The sequence below is a fragment of the Palaemon carinicauda genome, chromosome 16 (assembly GCF_036898095.1).
Source record: "Palaemon carinicauda isolate YSFRI2023 chromosome 16, ASM3689809v2, whole genome shotgun sequence".
NCBI lineage: Eukaryota > Metazoa > Arthropoda > Malacostraca > Decapoda > Palaemonidae > Palaemon > Palaemon carinicauda.
In genome coordinates this window covers 63,736,843-63,754,955 of record NC_090740.1, presented here as the reverse complement: position 1 = coordinate 63,754,955, position 18,113 = coordinate 63,736,843, and the positions used below count along the sequence as shown (strand labels likewise).

Sequence of the window (18,113 nt, the reverse complement as noted above, 5' to 3'; positions counted from 1 at the left end):
CTTGAATGCATTTATTAAGGTAGACATACTAAATAAGACTTGATTGCATTTATTATGGTAGACATACTAAATAAGACTTGATTGCATTTATTATGGTAGACATACTAAATAAGACGAATTCATTTATTATGGTAGACATACTAAATAAGACTTTATTGCATTTATTATTGTAGACATACTAAAGACTTGAATGCATTTATTATTGTAGACATACTAAAGACTTGAATGCATTTATTATGGTAGATATACTAAATAACACTTGAATGCATTTATTAAGGTAGACATACTAAATAAGACTTGATTGCATTTATTATGGTAGACATACTAAATAAGACTTGATTGCATTTATTATGGTAGACATACTAAATAAGACTTGATTGCATTTATTATGGTAGACTTCAAGACTTGATTTTATTTTTCTTCATCCCTAACAGCAAAATATGGTTATGAATACGTGTACAAAAGTCTCCACGAGAGGTTCGGTATGCGTATTCACGTCAGCCGCTGGAAGTATCGGATGTATGACACTGTACCTGAAATTCAAGACGCTCTAACTCCTGATGCGACGGAAACTTGGATACATGCGTGTGATTGGAGGGTAAGGAGGCAACGTGTTAAACAAAATTTGTTCCTATCTTAAGCTTAGAGTTTTTCTCAAATTGGTTGTAGGTTTCTTTAATGTGGCTGATTTAGTCTCGTAGAACTAACCGGTGAAAATTTTCAAAGACCAAAATATTACCTGATAATGTACTAAGTGAGAATTACCTAACTTTTAGAAGTCTCCAACTTTCTTCATGCAGCGTCTGATTGTTTTCAGTCTCTTTTGTCATTCAATCAAAGCTTTTTTAATTTCCATTAATCCCTTCTCTTTTCATATTTTGATATTTCATCATCATCATCTTCTCCTATGCCTGTTGACGTAAAGGGCCTCAGATAGATTTTGCCAGTCGTTTCGATCTTTAGCTTTTAAATCAATATTTCTCCAGTCATCATCTCCTACTTCACTCTTCATAGTCCTCAGCCACATTGGACTGGGTCTTCCAACTCTTCTAGTGCTTTATTGAGGCCAGATAACTAATCCCTCTATTTTATAATAGATTTAATTTAGTACATTATCCTCTCATTCATTATATACCGCAAGTTCTTTACTGTGTTGATTTTATATTTGTAAACCCATTGCTTTTCTTAGTTAGAGAGGATGAATAGTAGTTTCATTCATAAATTTTTCATTGGAAAAATTCTGCTTTTCACATGTATTTCTAATTCCTTTCAATGTCGTTCATGGTATATACCGGAGGTCTTCAATAGCTATTTCTTAAAACTTACTTTAAATTGCCTACATATTTCAATCTCTTCCAGCTTCTATCACTTGATTCTTTTGGCCCCTGCATTTTTTCTCTTCCTTTTTTTTCCAGTTTCCATATCAAAATCCATCACTACCAAATAATGTTGCTCACTGATATTGGTCTTCTGGTATGACCTTACAATCTTTTACATCCAGTAAACATTTCCTCTGACAGTAGACACCAAGTAATTTATTTGGCTGGACCTTTCTCCTGTTTTATATGAAACTAGATTTGTTCCTACACAACATAAAAACCCTTTGGTCTTTACTATGGATATAACGGTTTTCAGCGCAGCTGGAATTAGCCATAAACTTTTACACGAGGTATCACAATCCTTTGTTAGGGTTTGGTAGACTGCACACCCTTCTCACACACTCGCCAATTGAGTTACGTCTCTTTTGTTTTTGCCTCGGTAGAGTAAAGATGTGCCATCTCACTCTGCCTTCAGCCCCTTATTTACCTGGTTGTAAAATATTTTTGTTCAGTTTTTCTTTTGTACAGGAGGTGTATATGGAATTGAGGATTGCAGTTATTCGGGTTTGGTGTGGCATATCTGGCAGCTCTTGCTGTACGTTTTTGTTCGTTATGGAGACATATCGTAACTGACTTGCCTTGCATGCAGATGACACTCCTGCATTCAGACTTCTCCCTGCGACAAGTGTCCGGGGTAGTCATCCTCCCAGTGTGAGCAGTATGGTAGGCAGTGGAAGAAGTTTAAAAGGTATTCTTTGCTCTCGAGGTCAAAGAATTCCCAAGCATGCTCCTCCTCCTCCTTGGGACCAGCTTCGTCTTGAGGTCACTAGTCTAGATACCAAAAGTATATAGACTAAGACTTCCCATGACCAGCCTGATCCCTTGGGGGAGAAACTGGGAATTATCGTAGTTAAAGTGACAAAGAGACATGGGGGACCAAGGCAGGAGACACCTTTCACCCGAGAACTAGCAGGGGTTCGAGTTCTCCAAGGGAGGTTTTGCTCGTGAACAACTATCGTCTGTTACCGGTAAATTTCATTAGTATTTAGTAGATTGGCTTGGGCACCAGCCACCCATTGAGATACTACCACTAGAGAGTTATTGAGTCCTTTGACTGGGCAGACAGTATTACATTAGATCCCTCTGGTTAAAGCTCATTTTCCCTTTCCCAACACACACCGAATAGTCTGTGCAATTCTTTCCGTGTTCTCCTCTGTCCTCATATACCTGACAACACTGAGATTACCAAACAATTCTTCACCCAAGGGGTTAACTACAGCACTGTAATTTTTCAGTGGCTACTTTCCTCTTGGTAAGGGTAGAAGAGACTCTTTAGCTATGGTAAGCAGCTCCTCTATAGTCCATTTCTTTTAGCGAGACAGATTTACACTTACTCGCAGCGGTGCCCTTTTAGCTTGGAAAAGTTTCCTGATCGCTGATTGGTTAGAATTATCTTGTCCAACCAATCAGCGATCAGGAAACTTTTCCGAGCAAAAAGGGCACCGCTGCGAGTCGGTGCAAATCTGCCTCGCTAAAAGAAATGGACTATAGGAGGAGGACTCTCCAATATCAAACCTTTGTTCTCTAGTCTTGGGTAGTGCCATAGCCTATGTACCATGGTCTCCCAATGTCTTGGGGTAGTTTTCTTGCTTGAGGGTACACTCGGGCACACTGTTCTATCTTATTTCTCTTCCTCTTGTTTCACGAAGTTTTTATATTTTATACACGAGAGATTTATTTTAATTTTTTTACTATTCTTAAAATATTCTACTTTGATTCTTGATTACTTCTCTTAGTTTATTTCCTTATTTCCTTTCCTCTCTGGGCTATTTTTCCCTGTTGGAGCCCTTGAGCTTATAGCATCCTGCTTTTCCAACTAGGGTTGTAGCTTGGCAAGTAATAATAATAATACTGTTCCAACTGTTCTGCCCTTGGATCTTGTTGTTACCACCTTGGTACCTCGGCAGCCTTCCCAGTCTTCGGAGGAACTTCAGATTAAACCCCAAGTCTCCTTTCTTCTTTTATGGCTATGCCCCAGGAGTGAAAGGATGCGAAAACTCTTCCGAAGAACTGGACTTAAAAAGTGCTTGAGAATCTAAATGGAGAGAAGGGCGCTCGCTGCACGGTAACTCCTGCGCTGTTGCCTGTGACACAGAACCTCTCCTCATCGACTCCGTCCCCTGGCTCAGTAACTGTTGATAAATCGTACCCTACCCAAGCTCCTATGGGTGGGAGCTTGAAATTGGATAAGTTGAAGGACAGTGATTCTGATCATTCTGATGGTGTGCTGCCTATGCCAGTTAGTCCCAAGACATCTGCCGTGGACCAGAGGGAGTTAGACCATTCTGCATAAGGAATATAAATGGATTGGGTGATCCATTGTATCCTCCTCTTGAGGGTAAGGATATGGTCCTGAACTTTTTCTCTCATACTCCAAGAATTTGGAATATTGCAGTTATTTTCTGCGGTATTCAGTAAAGGAAGTATTATGACATCCTGCATGATGACCCTTTGACACTGCCACTGGACCCAGTGGTCTCTGCTTTGGCACAGTATGCCCATTGACAGACTGGCAGCACAATAGGTGATGTTTTAGGCTGCGGAAGTCGTGAACGTGAAGCGGATTGCAAAAGTAAATGTCCAAGCTGCTCTGTGGATCGACTACTGGTCTGGGTCTGTTGGTTATCTGACTGCCAATGAGAATTTGGTTGACCAAGATAAGTTGGAAGCAATGAATACCCTTTTGCTTTCTGGGATGAGAGCTGCTGAGTTTCTCGCCCATGACACGGTTAACCAGTGGGCAGATTTGATCTTGAAACGGCGAGACTCTGGCGTTTCAAAATTCCAAGGGCAGGTTCCGAAGAGAGAAGCGCTCAAGTTATGTAACTCCTTGTAAGAGGGTCCTTCCCTCTTTAGCTCGGAAGACATTGAGGCAGTAGCAGAGCGCTGGAGGAAAGTGAATCAAGACTCGCCTCTCCACAGGGCAGCGACATCTTGCCCCAACTCTTTGGCACCTTTGGCACCAAGATCTTTTCCAGTGCAAAGACAGGCGCGCAGAAAGGTAGTCTAATGTCAGGAAGCAAAACCCCAAACAGGCCTTTCAGCATAAAGGCGCTAGGGGAAATGGAGGTAGAAGGGGAAGATGTGGTAATTCCCGCTATTGGAGACATTCTTCCTGCTCAACCACTGGTGGGAGGATGCCTGAAACACAGGTGGCAGTGATGGGAGATCCTTGGGGCCAAAACATGGATGGTCTCAACCCTCCGAAATGGATATCATGTCCCGTTCACTTTCTCTTACGTTCCTTTGACTCAACATCCAGTGATGTTATCTTCCTTTGCGAAGGGATCAGCAAAGGATATTGCCCTTCAGCCAGAAGTCCAGACCGTGTTGGAGAAGGGCACCCTCCAGGTCCTCTATGGGTCCCCAGACATCTACAGTCAACTTCTTGTAAAGTAGGCATCTAGAGGCTGGAGACAGGTCATCAACCTCTCAGTTCTAAATGAGTTTGTCCAACAACTGTCCATAATGGAGACTGCAGAAATAGTCAGACAGGCTGTCAGACTGAAGGACTTCATGATCACACTGGATTTCAAAGACGCCTACTAGATCCCAATCCAGCCAGCTTCAAGGAGGTACTTATAATTCATCCTACACGAGAGGATTTACCAGTTTCAAGTTCTGTGCTTCAGCCCGTCCACTGCCCCTCAAGTGTTCACTTTAGTCTCGGCCTGGGCCCATGCTAACGGCATTCATCTCCTCCGTTATATTGATAATGGTTGATTCTTGCAGACTTGGTGGAGACCCTTCTGCACCGGGACTGGCTTCTTGCTTTATGTCACGATCAGGGGATCCTTATAAATCTAGAGAAGACTTCTCTCCATCCCTCTCAAAAAAAAAAAAAAAAGGTATAACTCGGTATGCAGAAAAACACCTAATCAGGAAGAGTTTTTCTGTTCCAAAGCAGAATCAAGAGAATCAGTGAGGTGACACAGCACTTTCTTTCGCAAGACTTTTTCAAACACATCTGTAGCTTTGACTGCTGGGACACCTAACCTCCCGGAGCATCTGGTGCCCAACAGACATCTTCGCATTTGGTCTCCAGGCAACTGAAGACCCTTTGGTCTCAACACAGGAACTCCCCGGACTTTTGGGTGCCGGTGGAGTTAGAGCAAAAGAGGGATTTGAGTTGGTGGGTGGCAGACACCAACTCTCTCTAGGGAGTATATCTGATTTGATGCTTTTTACAGATGCGTCAAAAGAATGTTGGAGGCTCACTGTTTCCAGCACATGGCCTGTAGGCTGTGGTCAGATTCTGATTGGCAGTACCACACAAACCTCCTGGAAATGAGCGCAGTCCTTTTGGGCCCCCAGACACTTGTAAGAGCTCTTTTAGGTCACTCCGTGGGGTTGATGAGCGACACCACAACAGTAGTGACATAGATAAACAAACAAGGAGGTACTTTTTCACTGCAGCTTTGCCAATTAGCAGTGGAATTTCTGTGCTGGACAGAAGACAACTCTATCTCCCTGTTAGCATTGTAAATGACCTTTGATGTCAGGAGCCCAGAGAATTTTAAATAAGTCAATTAGTCAATCTCCCTGTCATTCCGGTTCATTTTGAGTGAAAAGCTGGAAGACTTAGGTAGTTGGTTCTGAATGGTCTTTACATCCCTGGATAGCCAACAAAGTCCTGACTTATTGGGGTTCGTTGATAATACACCTGTTCGCGATGTCTCTCAACCAGAAACTTCCAGTGCACTGGTCACTGGTTCAGGACCCTTTGGCATCTATTCAGGATGCCTTCTAACATCCGTTGGACAAATTTCTTCTTCGACTAAAGCTTTTCCCGCTATGCAGGCTCCCTATATCTTGGAAGTTGCTTCCAATTTCTTATGTCTCTGATGTCCTCCACTGTGAGATCTTTTTCCTCCATATCTGCTGTTACACACTTCATCCGTTGGACAATATACAGTAGATGCCTACATGTTCCTTCCCCCTCTGTCTAATGAGGAAACTCCTCAACAAAGTAAGGGGATATCAAAACCTATCGGTGACCCTGATAGCTCCACTCTGGCAGCAAGCAGAATGGTATCCAGACAGATCTTCTATTTCTGTTGATATGGGTACTGAGGGAACTGCCACCTCTCCACGACCTGCTCCGGCAGTCACAGTTGGAGATATTCCACAAAGCAGTCGCTAACCTACGACTTCACGCCTGGAGATTATCCAGGTTCTCCTCTCACAGAGAGTTTTCACACATAGCGGCGAAACGTATATCTGGATACCTCGGCAAGTAGTGTATCACCAACTATCAGGCAAAGTGGACTATCTTCTGTGGTTGGTGTTGTGGATGAGGTGTGTTTCCTCTCGATGCCACTATCCTCCAGGTAGCAGGTTTCTATTATACCTTTGGGAGGAAAACTCTGCTCATCTCTGCAATGAAAGCTATCGCTCAGCCTTGAGCCTAGTCTTTTTTGAATATTTAACTTAGCCGGTGAATATATAATAGCTGCTACTCAGCGGCTCGACAGAAAACACACTAAAAAAACTCGCGAGCGATCGCTATGAAGGTTGCGGGTGTGCCCACCAGCGCCAACTATCGGCCAGATACCACTCTTGCATGTAAACAAACCCTTCAATTCTTCTCTATCGACGTTGACGACAAGACGTACCAATTCTCGCTGTAGAACCAGGAGTTTTCTCAACATATTTGGTGAAGTACTTCATTTTGGTTTGAGCTTTCGCAGTGCAGGTGTTTTTCCTCAACATAAACTCTTGAACTCTTTATTGAATCAGATTATTTGTTGATGACTTGGATTGTTTTTGGAATTTTCTTTGACTAATTCAAAATGGCTGACCCTTCACAAGTACCTAGATTTCGGAAGTGTAATGCTAGGGACTGTAATAGGCGTCTTCCAAAGGCATCTCTCGACCCATATACTGTGTGTTCCAATTGTCGGGGTAAAACCTGTCAATTGGGAGATCGGTGTGAGGAATGCGTGGGCCTTTCGGAATTCGATTGGCTCGAATACGATAAATATGCACGTAGGCTAGAGAGAGATAGGGTAAGGAGGAGTTCATCTAGGTCTGTAGATTTTTCCTCTCCACATGCCCCTGAACCTAATCCTTCCCCTGTAGTGGTTGTTCCTAACCCCCCTTCTAGCACTCAGGAACCATCTATGCAAGACATGCTACGTGCTATTCATGCCTTGGGGGAAAAAGTTGAAGCATTAGCAACTGATCGTAATCAACTCATGGCTGACGTGAAGGAACTTAAGTGTCAGAGTGCCACGGCGGAAAGTGGGAAAGTGATTAGTGCGCAAAGTGTTGTGAACAGTGTTGCGACCGAGGGTTCGTCTGTTCGTGCCTGTCGTTCACCTAGTCCGGGACCTCTTGCAAGCTCCCAAGCCCAGGGGAGAAGTAATGTCGTACGACTTATGGGTTCGAGAGGCCTTGATCAGCGAACAGACGTTCCCTCTATGGTATCAGGCGTATCTCACCAAGATCGCCCCTACCATAAGACGAGAGAGCCCATTTTCTCCTCGTCTTCCGAAGGCTTTTCACGCAAGAAACCGTGGAGCAAGGTTTCTAGGCCTCTTAAACGGAAGTCGGTCCCTTCAGGACAGGTCCAACGTCCTGGATGTAGCCACTGGGACAGTTCGGACCCGTTGCAGTCATCGGATGACTGCTCGCCGCCTAAGCAAGGCAAGGTTGTGCCGTCTCAGACGTTAACCCCGTCTGTTACCGCACCCATTCCCGTGGACCCTAAATGGGTTATACTGCAGGACATGCAGTCTAAGCTTGCCTCCCTTATGGAAGACTATTCTGCCGATAAGGTTTCCGTTGAGCCTAGCCGTTTATCTCATCAAGATCCTGGCCTTCAACCACCCAAACGTTCCTTTGTGCGTCCTGTTGACGTTGGTGTAGCCAAGTCACGTCAATCAGTTGGTTTAGAACCACACTCGATGCGGTCTCGTGTGGATTTTCAGCCGCATTTGGACGTTAGGCAACTTGCTGATGCTCCTGTTGACGTTCAGGACGTTCGCCAACCATCGGAGTTGACTTGTTTTGACGCTGAGCGTCAACTTCCGCAGTCTAGAGTTGTTTTGACTGCTCAGACTAGGCGGTCAAAGCAGTCTCGGGTGGACGCTGTGCGTCCTCACGCACCTGTTGTTGTTGACAGTTCACAGACTATCAAGCAGTTACATGACGTTGCGTCCTGGTCCGCTACTAATGCACCAGTGCGTGTGGACGCGGCGTGTCAAGCACTGCCAACCCCTTTGCTTGTTTCGCAGCAGTTGTCAGATGAGGAACCTTCAGATGAGGACGTTGCTGACCCTCAGCCTGAGGATCATCCTTCAGATATTGATGAACCCAGAACAGTTCCGCCATCAATGGACTTTAAGAAAGTCATGTTAATTTTTAAGGAGTTGTTTCCCGATAACTTCGTCTCTGTTGCTCCTCGTTCACCGCCGTCTGAGTTTGTTTTAGGCATACCTGCTGACATGCCAGCCTTTACAAAACTTGTGCTATCTCGCTCATCCAAGAGAGCTTTACGGCTTTTAGGCGATTGGTTGGAAACCAAGAGGAGTTTGGGGAAGACGGCCTTTGCCTTCCCTCCATCTAAACTCTCGTCTAGATCGAGCGTCTGGTATGCCACGGGAGAAGTTCTCGGCTTGGGAGTCCCTGCCTCTGCCCAGGGCGACTTCTCAAGCCTTGTAGACTCTCCCCGCCTTCTAGCCATGAGACGCTCGAAGATTAGTTGGTCATCTTCGGACCTTGACCATCTGCTGAAAGGCATTTTTAGAGCCTTTGAAGTTTTCAACTTCCTTGACTGGTGTTTGGGAGCCTTAAGTAGGAAAATCTCATCGGCTGATAGAGATGTCTCCCTACTCATTATGTCCTGCATGGATAAAGCCATCCGCGATGGATCCAATGAACTATCCTCCTCTTTTACTTCAGGAATCCTTAAGAAGCGAGAGTCTCTTTGCTCTTATCTGTCGGCAGGAGTTACTCCCTGTCAAAGATCTGAGCTACTCTTTGCTCCCTTATCGAAGTCTTTGTTCCCTGAACATTTAGTTAAGGACATAGCTTTGTCACTCGTGCAGAAGGACACCCATGACTTGGTAGCGTCCTCTGCTCGCAAAGGGACTCCTTCGACATCCTTTTCTGCAAGACCAAGGATAGACACTCCGGCGTCCAGGTTTATACCGCCCTTTCGTGGCAGAGCTCCCAGCAGGGGAAGTACTCGTGCCGAGGGAAAGAAAGGAAAGAAGAGAGGAGGCAAGTCCTCACGTGGCAGAGTCTGACTGCCCGCAGCCTCAGACAGCAGTAGGTGCCAGACTCAAGAACTTCTGGCAAGCCTGGGAGAAGAGGGGCGCAGACAAACAGTCTGTGAAGTTGCTCAGAGAAGGGTACAAAATTCCATTTGTACACAAACCTCCTCTAGCGACTTCCCCCATCGACCTCTCTCCCATGTACCGAGAGGAATCAAAGAGACAAGCCCTGAAACTAGAAGTGTCTCTTTTGCTAGAGAAGGGAGCGGTGGTGAAAGTCTCGGACCTTCAATCACCGGGGTTTTACAACCGCCTCTTCCTAGTACCGAAGAAGACAGGAGGTTGGAGACCGGTGCTAGACGTCAGTGCCCTGAACGTCTTTGTCACGAAGACAAAGTTTACCATGGAGACCACGAAATCAGTCTTAGCAGCGGTCAGAAAGGGAGACTGGATGGTCTCTCTCGACCTAAGAGACGCATACTTCCACATCCCCATTCACTCAGATTCCCAACCTTTTCTGAGGTTTGTTTTCGACAATGTGGTGTACCAGTTTCGGGCCCTGTGCTTTGGCCTAAGTCCTGCTCCTCTCGTGTTTACGAGGCTTATGAGGAATGTGGCAAAATTCCTCCATTTATCGGGTATCCGAGCCTCCCTTTACTTGGACGACTGGCTTCTCAGAGCCTCGTCCAGTCATCGCTGTCTGCAGGATCTGCATTGGACATTGAATCTGACCAAGGAATTGGGACTTTTGGTCAACATGGAAAAGTCCCAGCTGATTCCATCCCAAACTATACTGTATTTAGGGATGGAGATTCGCAGTCCAGTTTTTCGGGCTTTTCCGTCTGCCCCCCGAATAGAGCAAGCCTTGCTCATAATCCAACGGATGTTGAAGAGAGAACGTTGCTCAGTCAGGAATTGGATGAGTCTGGTAGGGACCCTATCATCCCTGGAGCAGTTTGTCTCGCTAGGAAGGCTACACCTTCGACCTCTCCAGTTCCATCTAGCTTTTCACTGGAAAAAGGACAAGACGCTAGAGGCGGTCTCAATCCCGATTTCCGAAACAGTAAAGACATGCCTGAATTGGTGGAACGACAATATCAATCTAAGAGAGGGACTTCACCTAGCAGTTCAGAAACCAAACCACGTTCTATTCTCAGACGCATCGGATTTGGGTTGGGGTGCGACCCTGGACGGTCGGGAATGCTCAGGTCTGTGGACCTCCAGTCAGAGGAGCATGCACATCAACGGCAAGGAGCTTTTGGCAGTTCACCTGGCCTTGATGAACTTCGAGAGTCTCCTTCGAAACAAAGTGGTGGAGATCAACTCGGACAATACCACAGCCTTGGCATACATTTCCAAGCAAGGAGGCACCCACTCCCTGACACTGTACGAGATCGCAAGGGACCTGCTCATTTGGTCAAGAGATCGAGGCATCTCCCTGTTAACGAGGTTTATACAGGGCGACTTGAACGTCTTAGCAGATTGCCTCAGTCGTAAGGGTCAGGTAACTCCTACGGAATGGACCCTCCACAAGGACGTGTGCAAGAGGCTTTGGGCGACTTGGGGTCAACCCACCATAGACCTCTTTGCAACTTCGATAACCAAGAGACTTCCAATCTATTGCTCTCCAGTCCCAGACCCAGCAGCAATACATATAGACGCTTTTCTTCTAGATTGGTCTCATCTAGACCTATATGCATTCCCACCAATCAAGATTGTCAACAAGGTACTGCAGAAGTTCGCCTCTCACGAAGGGACAAGGTTGACGTTAGTTGCTCCCCTCTGGCCCGCGAGAGAATGGTTCACCGAGGTACTTCGATGGCTGGTAGACTTTCCAAGAAGTCTTCCTCTAAGAGTAGACCTGTTACGTCAGCCCCACGTAAAGCAGGTACACCAAGGCCTCCCCGCTCTTCGTCTGACTGCCTTCAGACTATCGAAAGACTCTCTAGAGCTAGAGGCTTTTCGAAGGAGGCAGCCAGTGCAATTGCAAGAGCGAGGAGAGCTTCTACCATTAGAGTATACCAATCGAAGTGGGAAATCTTCCGAAACTGGTGCAAGTCAGTATCTGTATCCTCGTCCAGTACCTCTGTAGCCCAAATCGCTGATTTTCTCTTACACCTGAGAAATGTTCGCTCCCTTTCAGCTTCCACAATCAAGGGCTACAGGAGCATGTTGGCTTCGGTCTTCCGGCATAGAGGCTTAGATCTTTCCAACGATAAAGATTTACAAGATCTCCTTAAGTCTTTTGAAACCTCTAAGGAACGTCGTTTGGCTACTCCTGGATGGAACTTAGACGTGGTCCTAAGGTTCCTCATGTCAGACAGGTTTGAGCCATTACATTCAGCCTCCCTGAAGGATCTCACTCTTAAGACTCTTTTCCTGGTGTGCTTGGCCTCGGCTAAAAGAGTCAGTGAACTTCATGCCTTCAGCAAGAACATCGGTTTTTCTACAGAAAAAGCCACTTGTTCTCTTCAACTTGGTTTCCTGGCCAAGAATGAACTGCCTTCTCGTCCTTGCCCTAAATCTTTTGATATTCCTTGCTTATCAGAGATCGTAGGCAACGAACTGGAGAGGGTGTTATGTCCCGTTAGAGCTCTTAAGTTCTATTTAGCTCGTACGAAGCCATTACGAGGTAAATCTGAAGCGTTATGGTGTTCGGTTAAGAAACCATCCTTACCTATGTCAAAGAATGCTTTGTCATATTTTATCAGATTTTTAATACGAGAAGCCCATTCCCACTTGAATGAGGAAGACCGATCTTTGCTTAAGGTTAAGACGCACGAGATTAGAGCTATAGCAACCTCCGTGGCCTTTAAGCAAAATAGATCTCTGCAAAGTATCATGGACGCGACCTTTTGGAGAAGCAAGTCAGTGTTCGCGTCATTTTACTTGAAAGATGTCCAGACTCTTTACGAGGACTGCTACACACTGGGTCCATTCGTAGCAGCGAGTGCAGTAGTGGGTGAGGGTTCTACCACTACACTTCCCTAATTCCAATATCCTTTTAATCTGTCTCTTGAAATGTTTTTAATATTGTTTTATGGGTTGTACGGAAGGCTAAGAAGCCTTTCGCATCCTGGTTGATTTGGCGGGTGGTCAAAGTCATTTCTTGAGAGCGCCCAGATTAGGGGTTTGATAAGGTAGTAGGTTGGCCAAGGCACCAGCCGCCCGTTGAAATACTACCGCCAGAGAGTTATGGGGTCCTTTGACTGGCCAGACAGTACTACGTTGGATCCTTCTCTTTGGTTACGGTTCTTTTTCTTTGCCTACACATACGCCGAATAGTCTGGCCTATTCTTAACAGATTCTCCTCTGTCCTCACACACCTGACAACACTGAGGTTACTAAACAATTCTTCTTCGCTCAAGGGGTTAACTACTGCACTGTATTTGTTCTGTGGCTACTTTCCTCTTAGTAAGGGTAGAAGAGACACTTTAGCTATGGTAAGCAGCTCTTCTAGGAGAAGGACACTCCAAAATCAAACCATTGTTCTCTAGTCTTGGGTAGTGCCATAGCCTCTGTACCATGTTCTTCCACTGTCTTGGGTTAGAGTTCTCTTGCTTGAGGGTACAATCAGGCACACTATTCTATTTAATTTCTCTTCCTCTTGTTTTGTTAAAGTTTTCATAGTTTATAAAGGAAATATTTATTTTAATGTTACTCTTCTTAAAATATTTTATTTTTCCTTCTTTCCTTTCCTTACTGGGCTATTTTCCCTGTTGGGGCCCCTGGGCTTATAGCATTTTGCTTTTCCAACTAGGGTTGTAGCTTAGCAAATAATAATAATAATAATAATATGGGTTGCAGCCCTTGATACTTCAGCTCCTGGAAGTCTTTCAGCATCCTAAGAGGATCGCTGGGCTTCGTGAGGAAGACAGACTTACAAGGCAGAGTAATCGTCTAAGTCAACTTCCTTACCAGGTACCTATATATTTTGGTTTTGTTATATTGATAACTGTCAAAAACTCTTAGCTTATACGCTGTAAACTTAATTAACTCTGGTCTCTACCCACCGCCTTGGGTGTGAATCAGCTATTATATATTCACCGGCTAAGTTAAATATTTAAAAATGATATTTTAATTATAAAATAAATTTTTGAATATACTTACCCGGTGAATATATAAATTAAAGGCCCTCCCTTCCTCCCCAATAGAGACGCAGCGGGACGAGAAGAATTGAAGGGTTTGTTTACATGCAAGAGTGGTATCTGACCGATAGTTGGCGCTGGTGGGCACACCCGCAACCTTCATAGCGATCGCTCGCGAGTTTTTTGAGTATGTTTTCTGTCGAGCCGCTGAGTAGCAGCTATTATATATTCACCGGGTAAGTATATTCAAAAATTTATTTTATGATTAAAATATCATTTTACTAAACAGTCAATATTTCCTCCTCGATGGAATTGTCTCTTATACAGAGTTTCAAGCTTACATGGCTCCAGTCGTAAGTTAGACCACCTCCTTTGAATGTAGGAAGAGTAAGTTCTCGGAAAGGCGCTCCTCACAAACCGCTTTGTCATGCCTCAAACCGTGACCTGACCTTTAAGATGGGCTTTCTTTTTGCCCTAGCCTTTGCTAAGAAGTTCAGCGAGTTGCATTCTTTCCTATGATGTTGCCCATTCAAGGGCATGGGGCATGTAACACTCAACTTCGTCCCTGAATTTGTAGGCAAGACTCAGAATTTGGCTGCAGCAGATGGCAAGTTTGCACCGTTGTGGATTGAGTCTTTGTGATGTAGCTGATGATCATGGTTAATGGTTACTATGTCCTGTGAGAGTACTGAGCTGTTATCTCAAACTCACATCTGCTTGCCCTCACGTCAAACAACTCTTTGTAAGCATGGGCAGGGTGAAGAGAGGAGTCATGAACACATCTCTGTATAGATTCGAGAGATCATTGGCCATTCCTTAGATTCTGGCTGTCCTCAGCATGATTGTAGACCCAGAGCTCACAACGTTTGGGGCATAAGTACTTCCTAGTCATTCAAGGGAAACTTATCTTAGGCGCAGGTACTACAAGCAGGCATCTGATGTAGACAGACTACCTCCACCACCCACTACCTGTAAGAGGTAACTTTTTCTCCATGTCCTTTGGTGGCCATTCAACAAGTGGTTTAAGCAACATCAGGTCTCTTACAGGACAAGTATCAGTCGGTTGAGGGCAGACGTTACCCGCTTTTAGTCTGGGATAAATGATAGGATGACTGGCCTTCCTTCATCTTCCCCCCTCTTTGGGAACAGCATCCAGAAAACTTTGCAAGGTGGCCTATCCTGTACTGGAAGTAAGAACCATTTCCCTTGTGTAGCCTAAGATTTGTACATAATTTGTCATGTCCCCTATCTCCCTGCGAGGTGGAGACAGGCAATTATTATTATTATTACTAGCCAAGCTACAACTCTAGCTGGAAAAGTAGAATGCTATAAGCCCAAGGGTGCCAGCAGGGAAAAATAGCCCAATAAGGAAAAGAATAGGGAAATAAACTACAAGAGAATTAATTGAACAATTAAGATAAAATATTTTGAGAACTGTATAACTATAAACTATAAAGGCTTGAAAAACAAGTGGATAGATATGTGCCCTTTTGTGTACCCTCAAGCAAGAAAACTCTACCCCAAGACAGTAGGAGACCATTTTACATTGGTTATGGCATTACCCAAGACTAGAGAACTGGTTATGGCATTACCCAAGACTAAAGAACAATGTCTGTGTTTAAGTATGAAGGTGTGTTCACCACACTAGTCCTCAGTGCATGGTTTCCATTCATTCACCATCATTGCCCAGGCTGTCAGCTTCCCAGCTCATCAGCTCAGAGTCTTACCTCAGGTCAAGTTCCCAGCCAGTTTGGTTTTGGACTTCCACCCATCTAAGGATGAGTTTCTAGTAAAGAGCAAAGGGGTTGTATGTTGTGTAGGAACAAATGACAAATTTGGAAGTCATTTGTACTTTTCCTAGCAATACAAACCTGAGCTCTTTACTAATAAATGTCCTTCCATCACTTATCCCCCTAGAAAGTGGTGCCTCCAATCAAAAGTGACAAAATACACTGTGCGAGAGTGTGAGGTGGTTGCCAGTCTACCTCTCCCACTAACTAACAGGGTCATTCCTGGCATAAAACTTTATGGTTAATTCCAGCTGCTCTGAAAACGTATATCCATAGTAAAAAGCTTAGGTTTGTGTAGTTTGTCAAGTTCTTTCTGCTTGGTACATATTACTGAAAGGAACAATATCGACAATTTTCTCACTCTCTGTATTTCGTTAATCATATCCATCTCCATCGTACATATGGGTTATCACATGATTATTCTTGCCTACATGTCCCCTGGCAATGCATCTTTCATCTGCTGGCACCTTCTCCATTTTCTCCTTTCGTTCATTTGTTCAAGAACGCCTTGCCTATAGGAAGACACGGGCTCTTGCACTAGGGCAGCCCGTAAATTTCCTCCTCTAAGTCTGACCAAAAGAAGTCTTCCTCTTCATATTAGCAGGTTACGTGGGGTGCATATGCAATAAAGATGCTAACAGTGCAATTTTCCACTATCAGCCAGAACCAAATAATCCTAGCATTTCTTCTATTGACTTATGCTGTCTTTATTATCCCTGCTATAGATTAGTTTATACCCCTCCCCAGGTTCCCTGCCTTTGTTACCTTTCCCTCGGGTCTCCTGGACACACAATATTTACTCTTCTTGCTCTCCTAAGATCAGCTATTTCCCAACCTCTTACATAAATGAAACTATTATTATTTTAAATGTTATCTTTGCTTTTGTCATATGCACAAGTAAAGTAGTTTTCCAATAATATCCTTGGTTTTGTAGATGAATGAAGTTGAAGAAGGAGAAGATCAAACTGATAGACAACTTCCATGTCGATGTGTACCATTTGGTGTTGATACTGCACCCAGCATACGAGTCATTAGGCCCTCTGCAATGTTTTATACCTTTTATCAATCAGCAAAGGTAAGTTGTATCACATTAAGATTATTTTTAAGTAACTATATTCTTGGTAATGTATTTGAAATGTCACTGTAGGCTATCGTGTTACTTATGAAGGATTTAGGTATTGTACCTCAGATGTTCTTTTTATCCATTAGAAAGCCAGGTAGTGAAGTAACTGGTTATATTGCTTGACTAGACACATGCTTAGAAGTGCCATCTGGTAGAGAAACACTGCTTTCACTCTTATATTGTCAAATCTAGTACATGTAAGTAATATACCTTTAATTAGCAAACTAGTTCCCTCTTGAGAGTTCGTTCTTAAGATAATTTGTTAGTCTAAAACAATTAGCCCATGTAAACAGTATTGTAGTTAGCTTACAAAATAGAGTTTGTTCCAACCCAAAACAAAATCTTTCACTCTTTTTCAGTGATATTATTTCGACAAATGCTGAAAGCTAGCCAAAAGACTTGTGGGGGGGGGGGGGGTTAGACCAACCACCCCCTCTCACACACTGGTGAAATGCCTTCACTTTTTATTTTTGCTTGTGAGTGAATAAACGTTCAGTCTCTCTCCCAATAACCCTTATATAGTGGCTTTTGACTTGACGTTGTTTCTGCTAAATAGTACTCCGTTGGAGGCTGAATGAGTAGAACAATGATCAACACTGACCCTCAAACAACCCATAGATGTGGACATCGTTGTCCTCTACTAAGAGAGTCTTTTGTTTCCGCTTGTGGCGACTTCCTTCATTGGGGTTTTTGGATCTCCCCTGTTAAGGAATGATTTGTTTAGGCTCTGTAGACAAGGAAAAGCGGGATCGCACACCTTCCTCCCTTGGGGTAGACTACGGTCTCCTCCTTAGAGATTCCGAATGCCATAGGTCTAAGGAACTTCCCGTGTGTCTGCCAGCAGTAGTCTCAGTTCCTTCTTATCTCTTTCATGCTACTTTGGTAGGTACATGAGCAATTGCTGACGAGTACCCATCTGGGTTTCTCGTCGAGCTATCCTTTCGAGGAGAACCTAGAAACTGACTTCAGTCACGTTTCCCAGCTCATAGCTTACAATGTCCGCCCTCAGTCTGAGTCTTCTCAGCAAGCTGCGGGTAAGCAAGTTCGCTACACTGAGCACCTTCTTCAGCTGATGAACGCCCTTCATGTCTACGAGTACGATGCGTATCTCCTAGGGCCTTATGAGTCTCGTTACCTTTTCCATTCTGTGTCTTTGCTATAGATAGTGATGCCAGCTCACAGCTTGCAGTCCCCGCCTCTCTCATCTACGATTCTTGATGGAGGAAACCCTTCCGAGCTATTGCTTACATAAATTACACCTTATTCGTGTTTGTTATGGACAACAAAGCTCATGGAGTATTATGAGGCAAAGCCATTTGGGACCAGTGGCTTGGGGTTCTGCCTCTCACGAGAAAGAACATGTTGTTCTATAAGTTCAGCACAGCCTTATTTGTCTCCTTGTGAATGAATACCTCCTTTGGGAGGAGCACATAAAACAAGAAAGTCAAGCTTTATGTTGGCTCAAGTATACAATACTTTGGTAGTCTGTACTTGTCATCTACAAGTACAACTCC

At 44.3% G+C, this 18,113-nt stretch overlaps 1 protein-coding gene across 1 annotated transcript in view; it reads left to right on the top strand.

Moving 5' to 3' along the window:
• LOC137655748 (protein artemis-like) overlaps window positions 1–18,113 on the top strand; it is a 116,809-nt gene that overhangs the window by 59,882 nt on the left and 38,814 nt on the right. Inside the window, 2 exon segments of the mRNA XM_068389811.1 lie at window positions 435–598; window positions 16,411–16,551. Of these exon segments, the coding sequence (XP_068245912.1) occupies window positions 435–598; window positions 16,411–16,551 (305 nt within the window).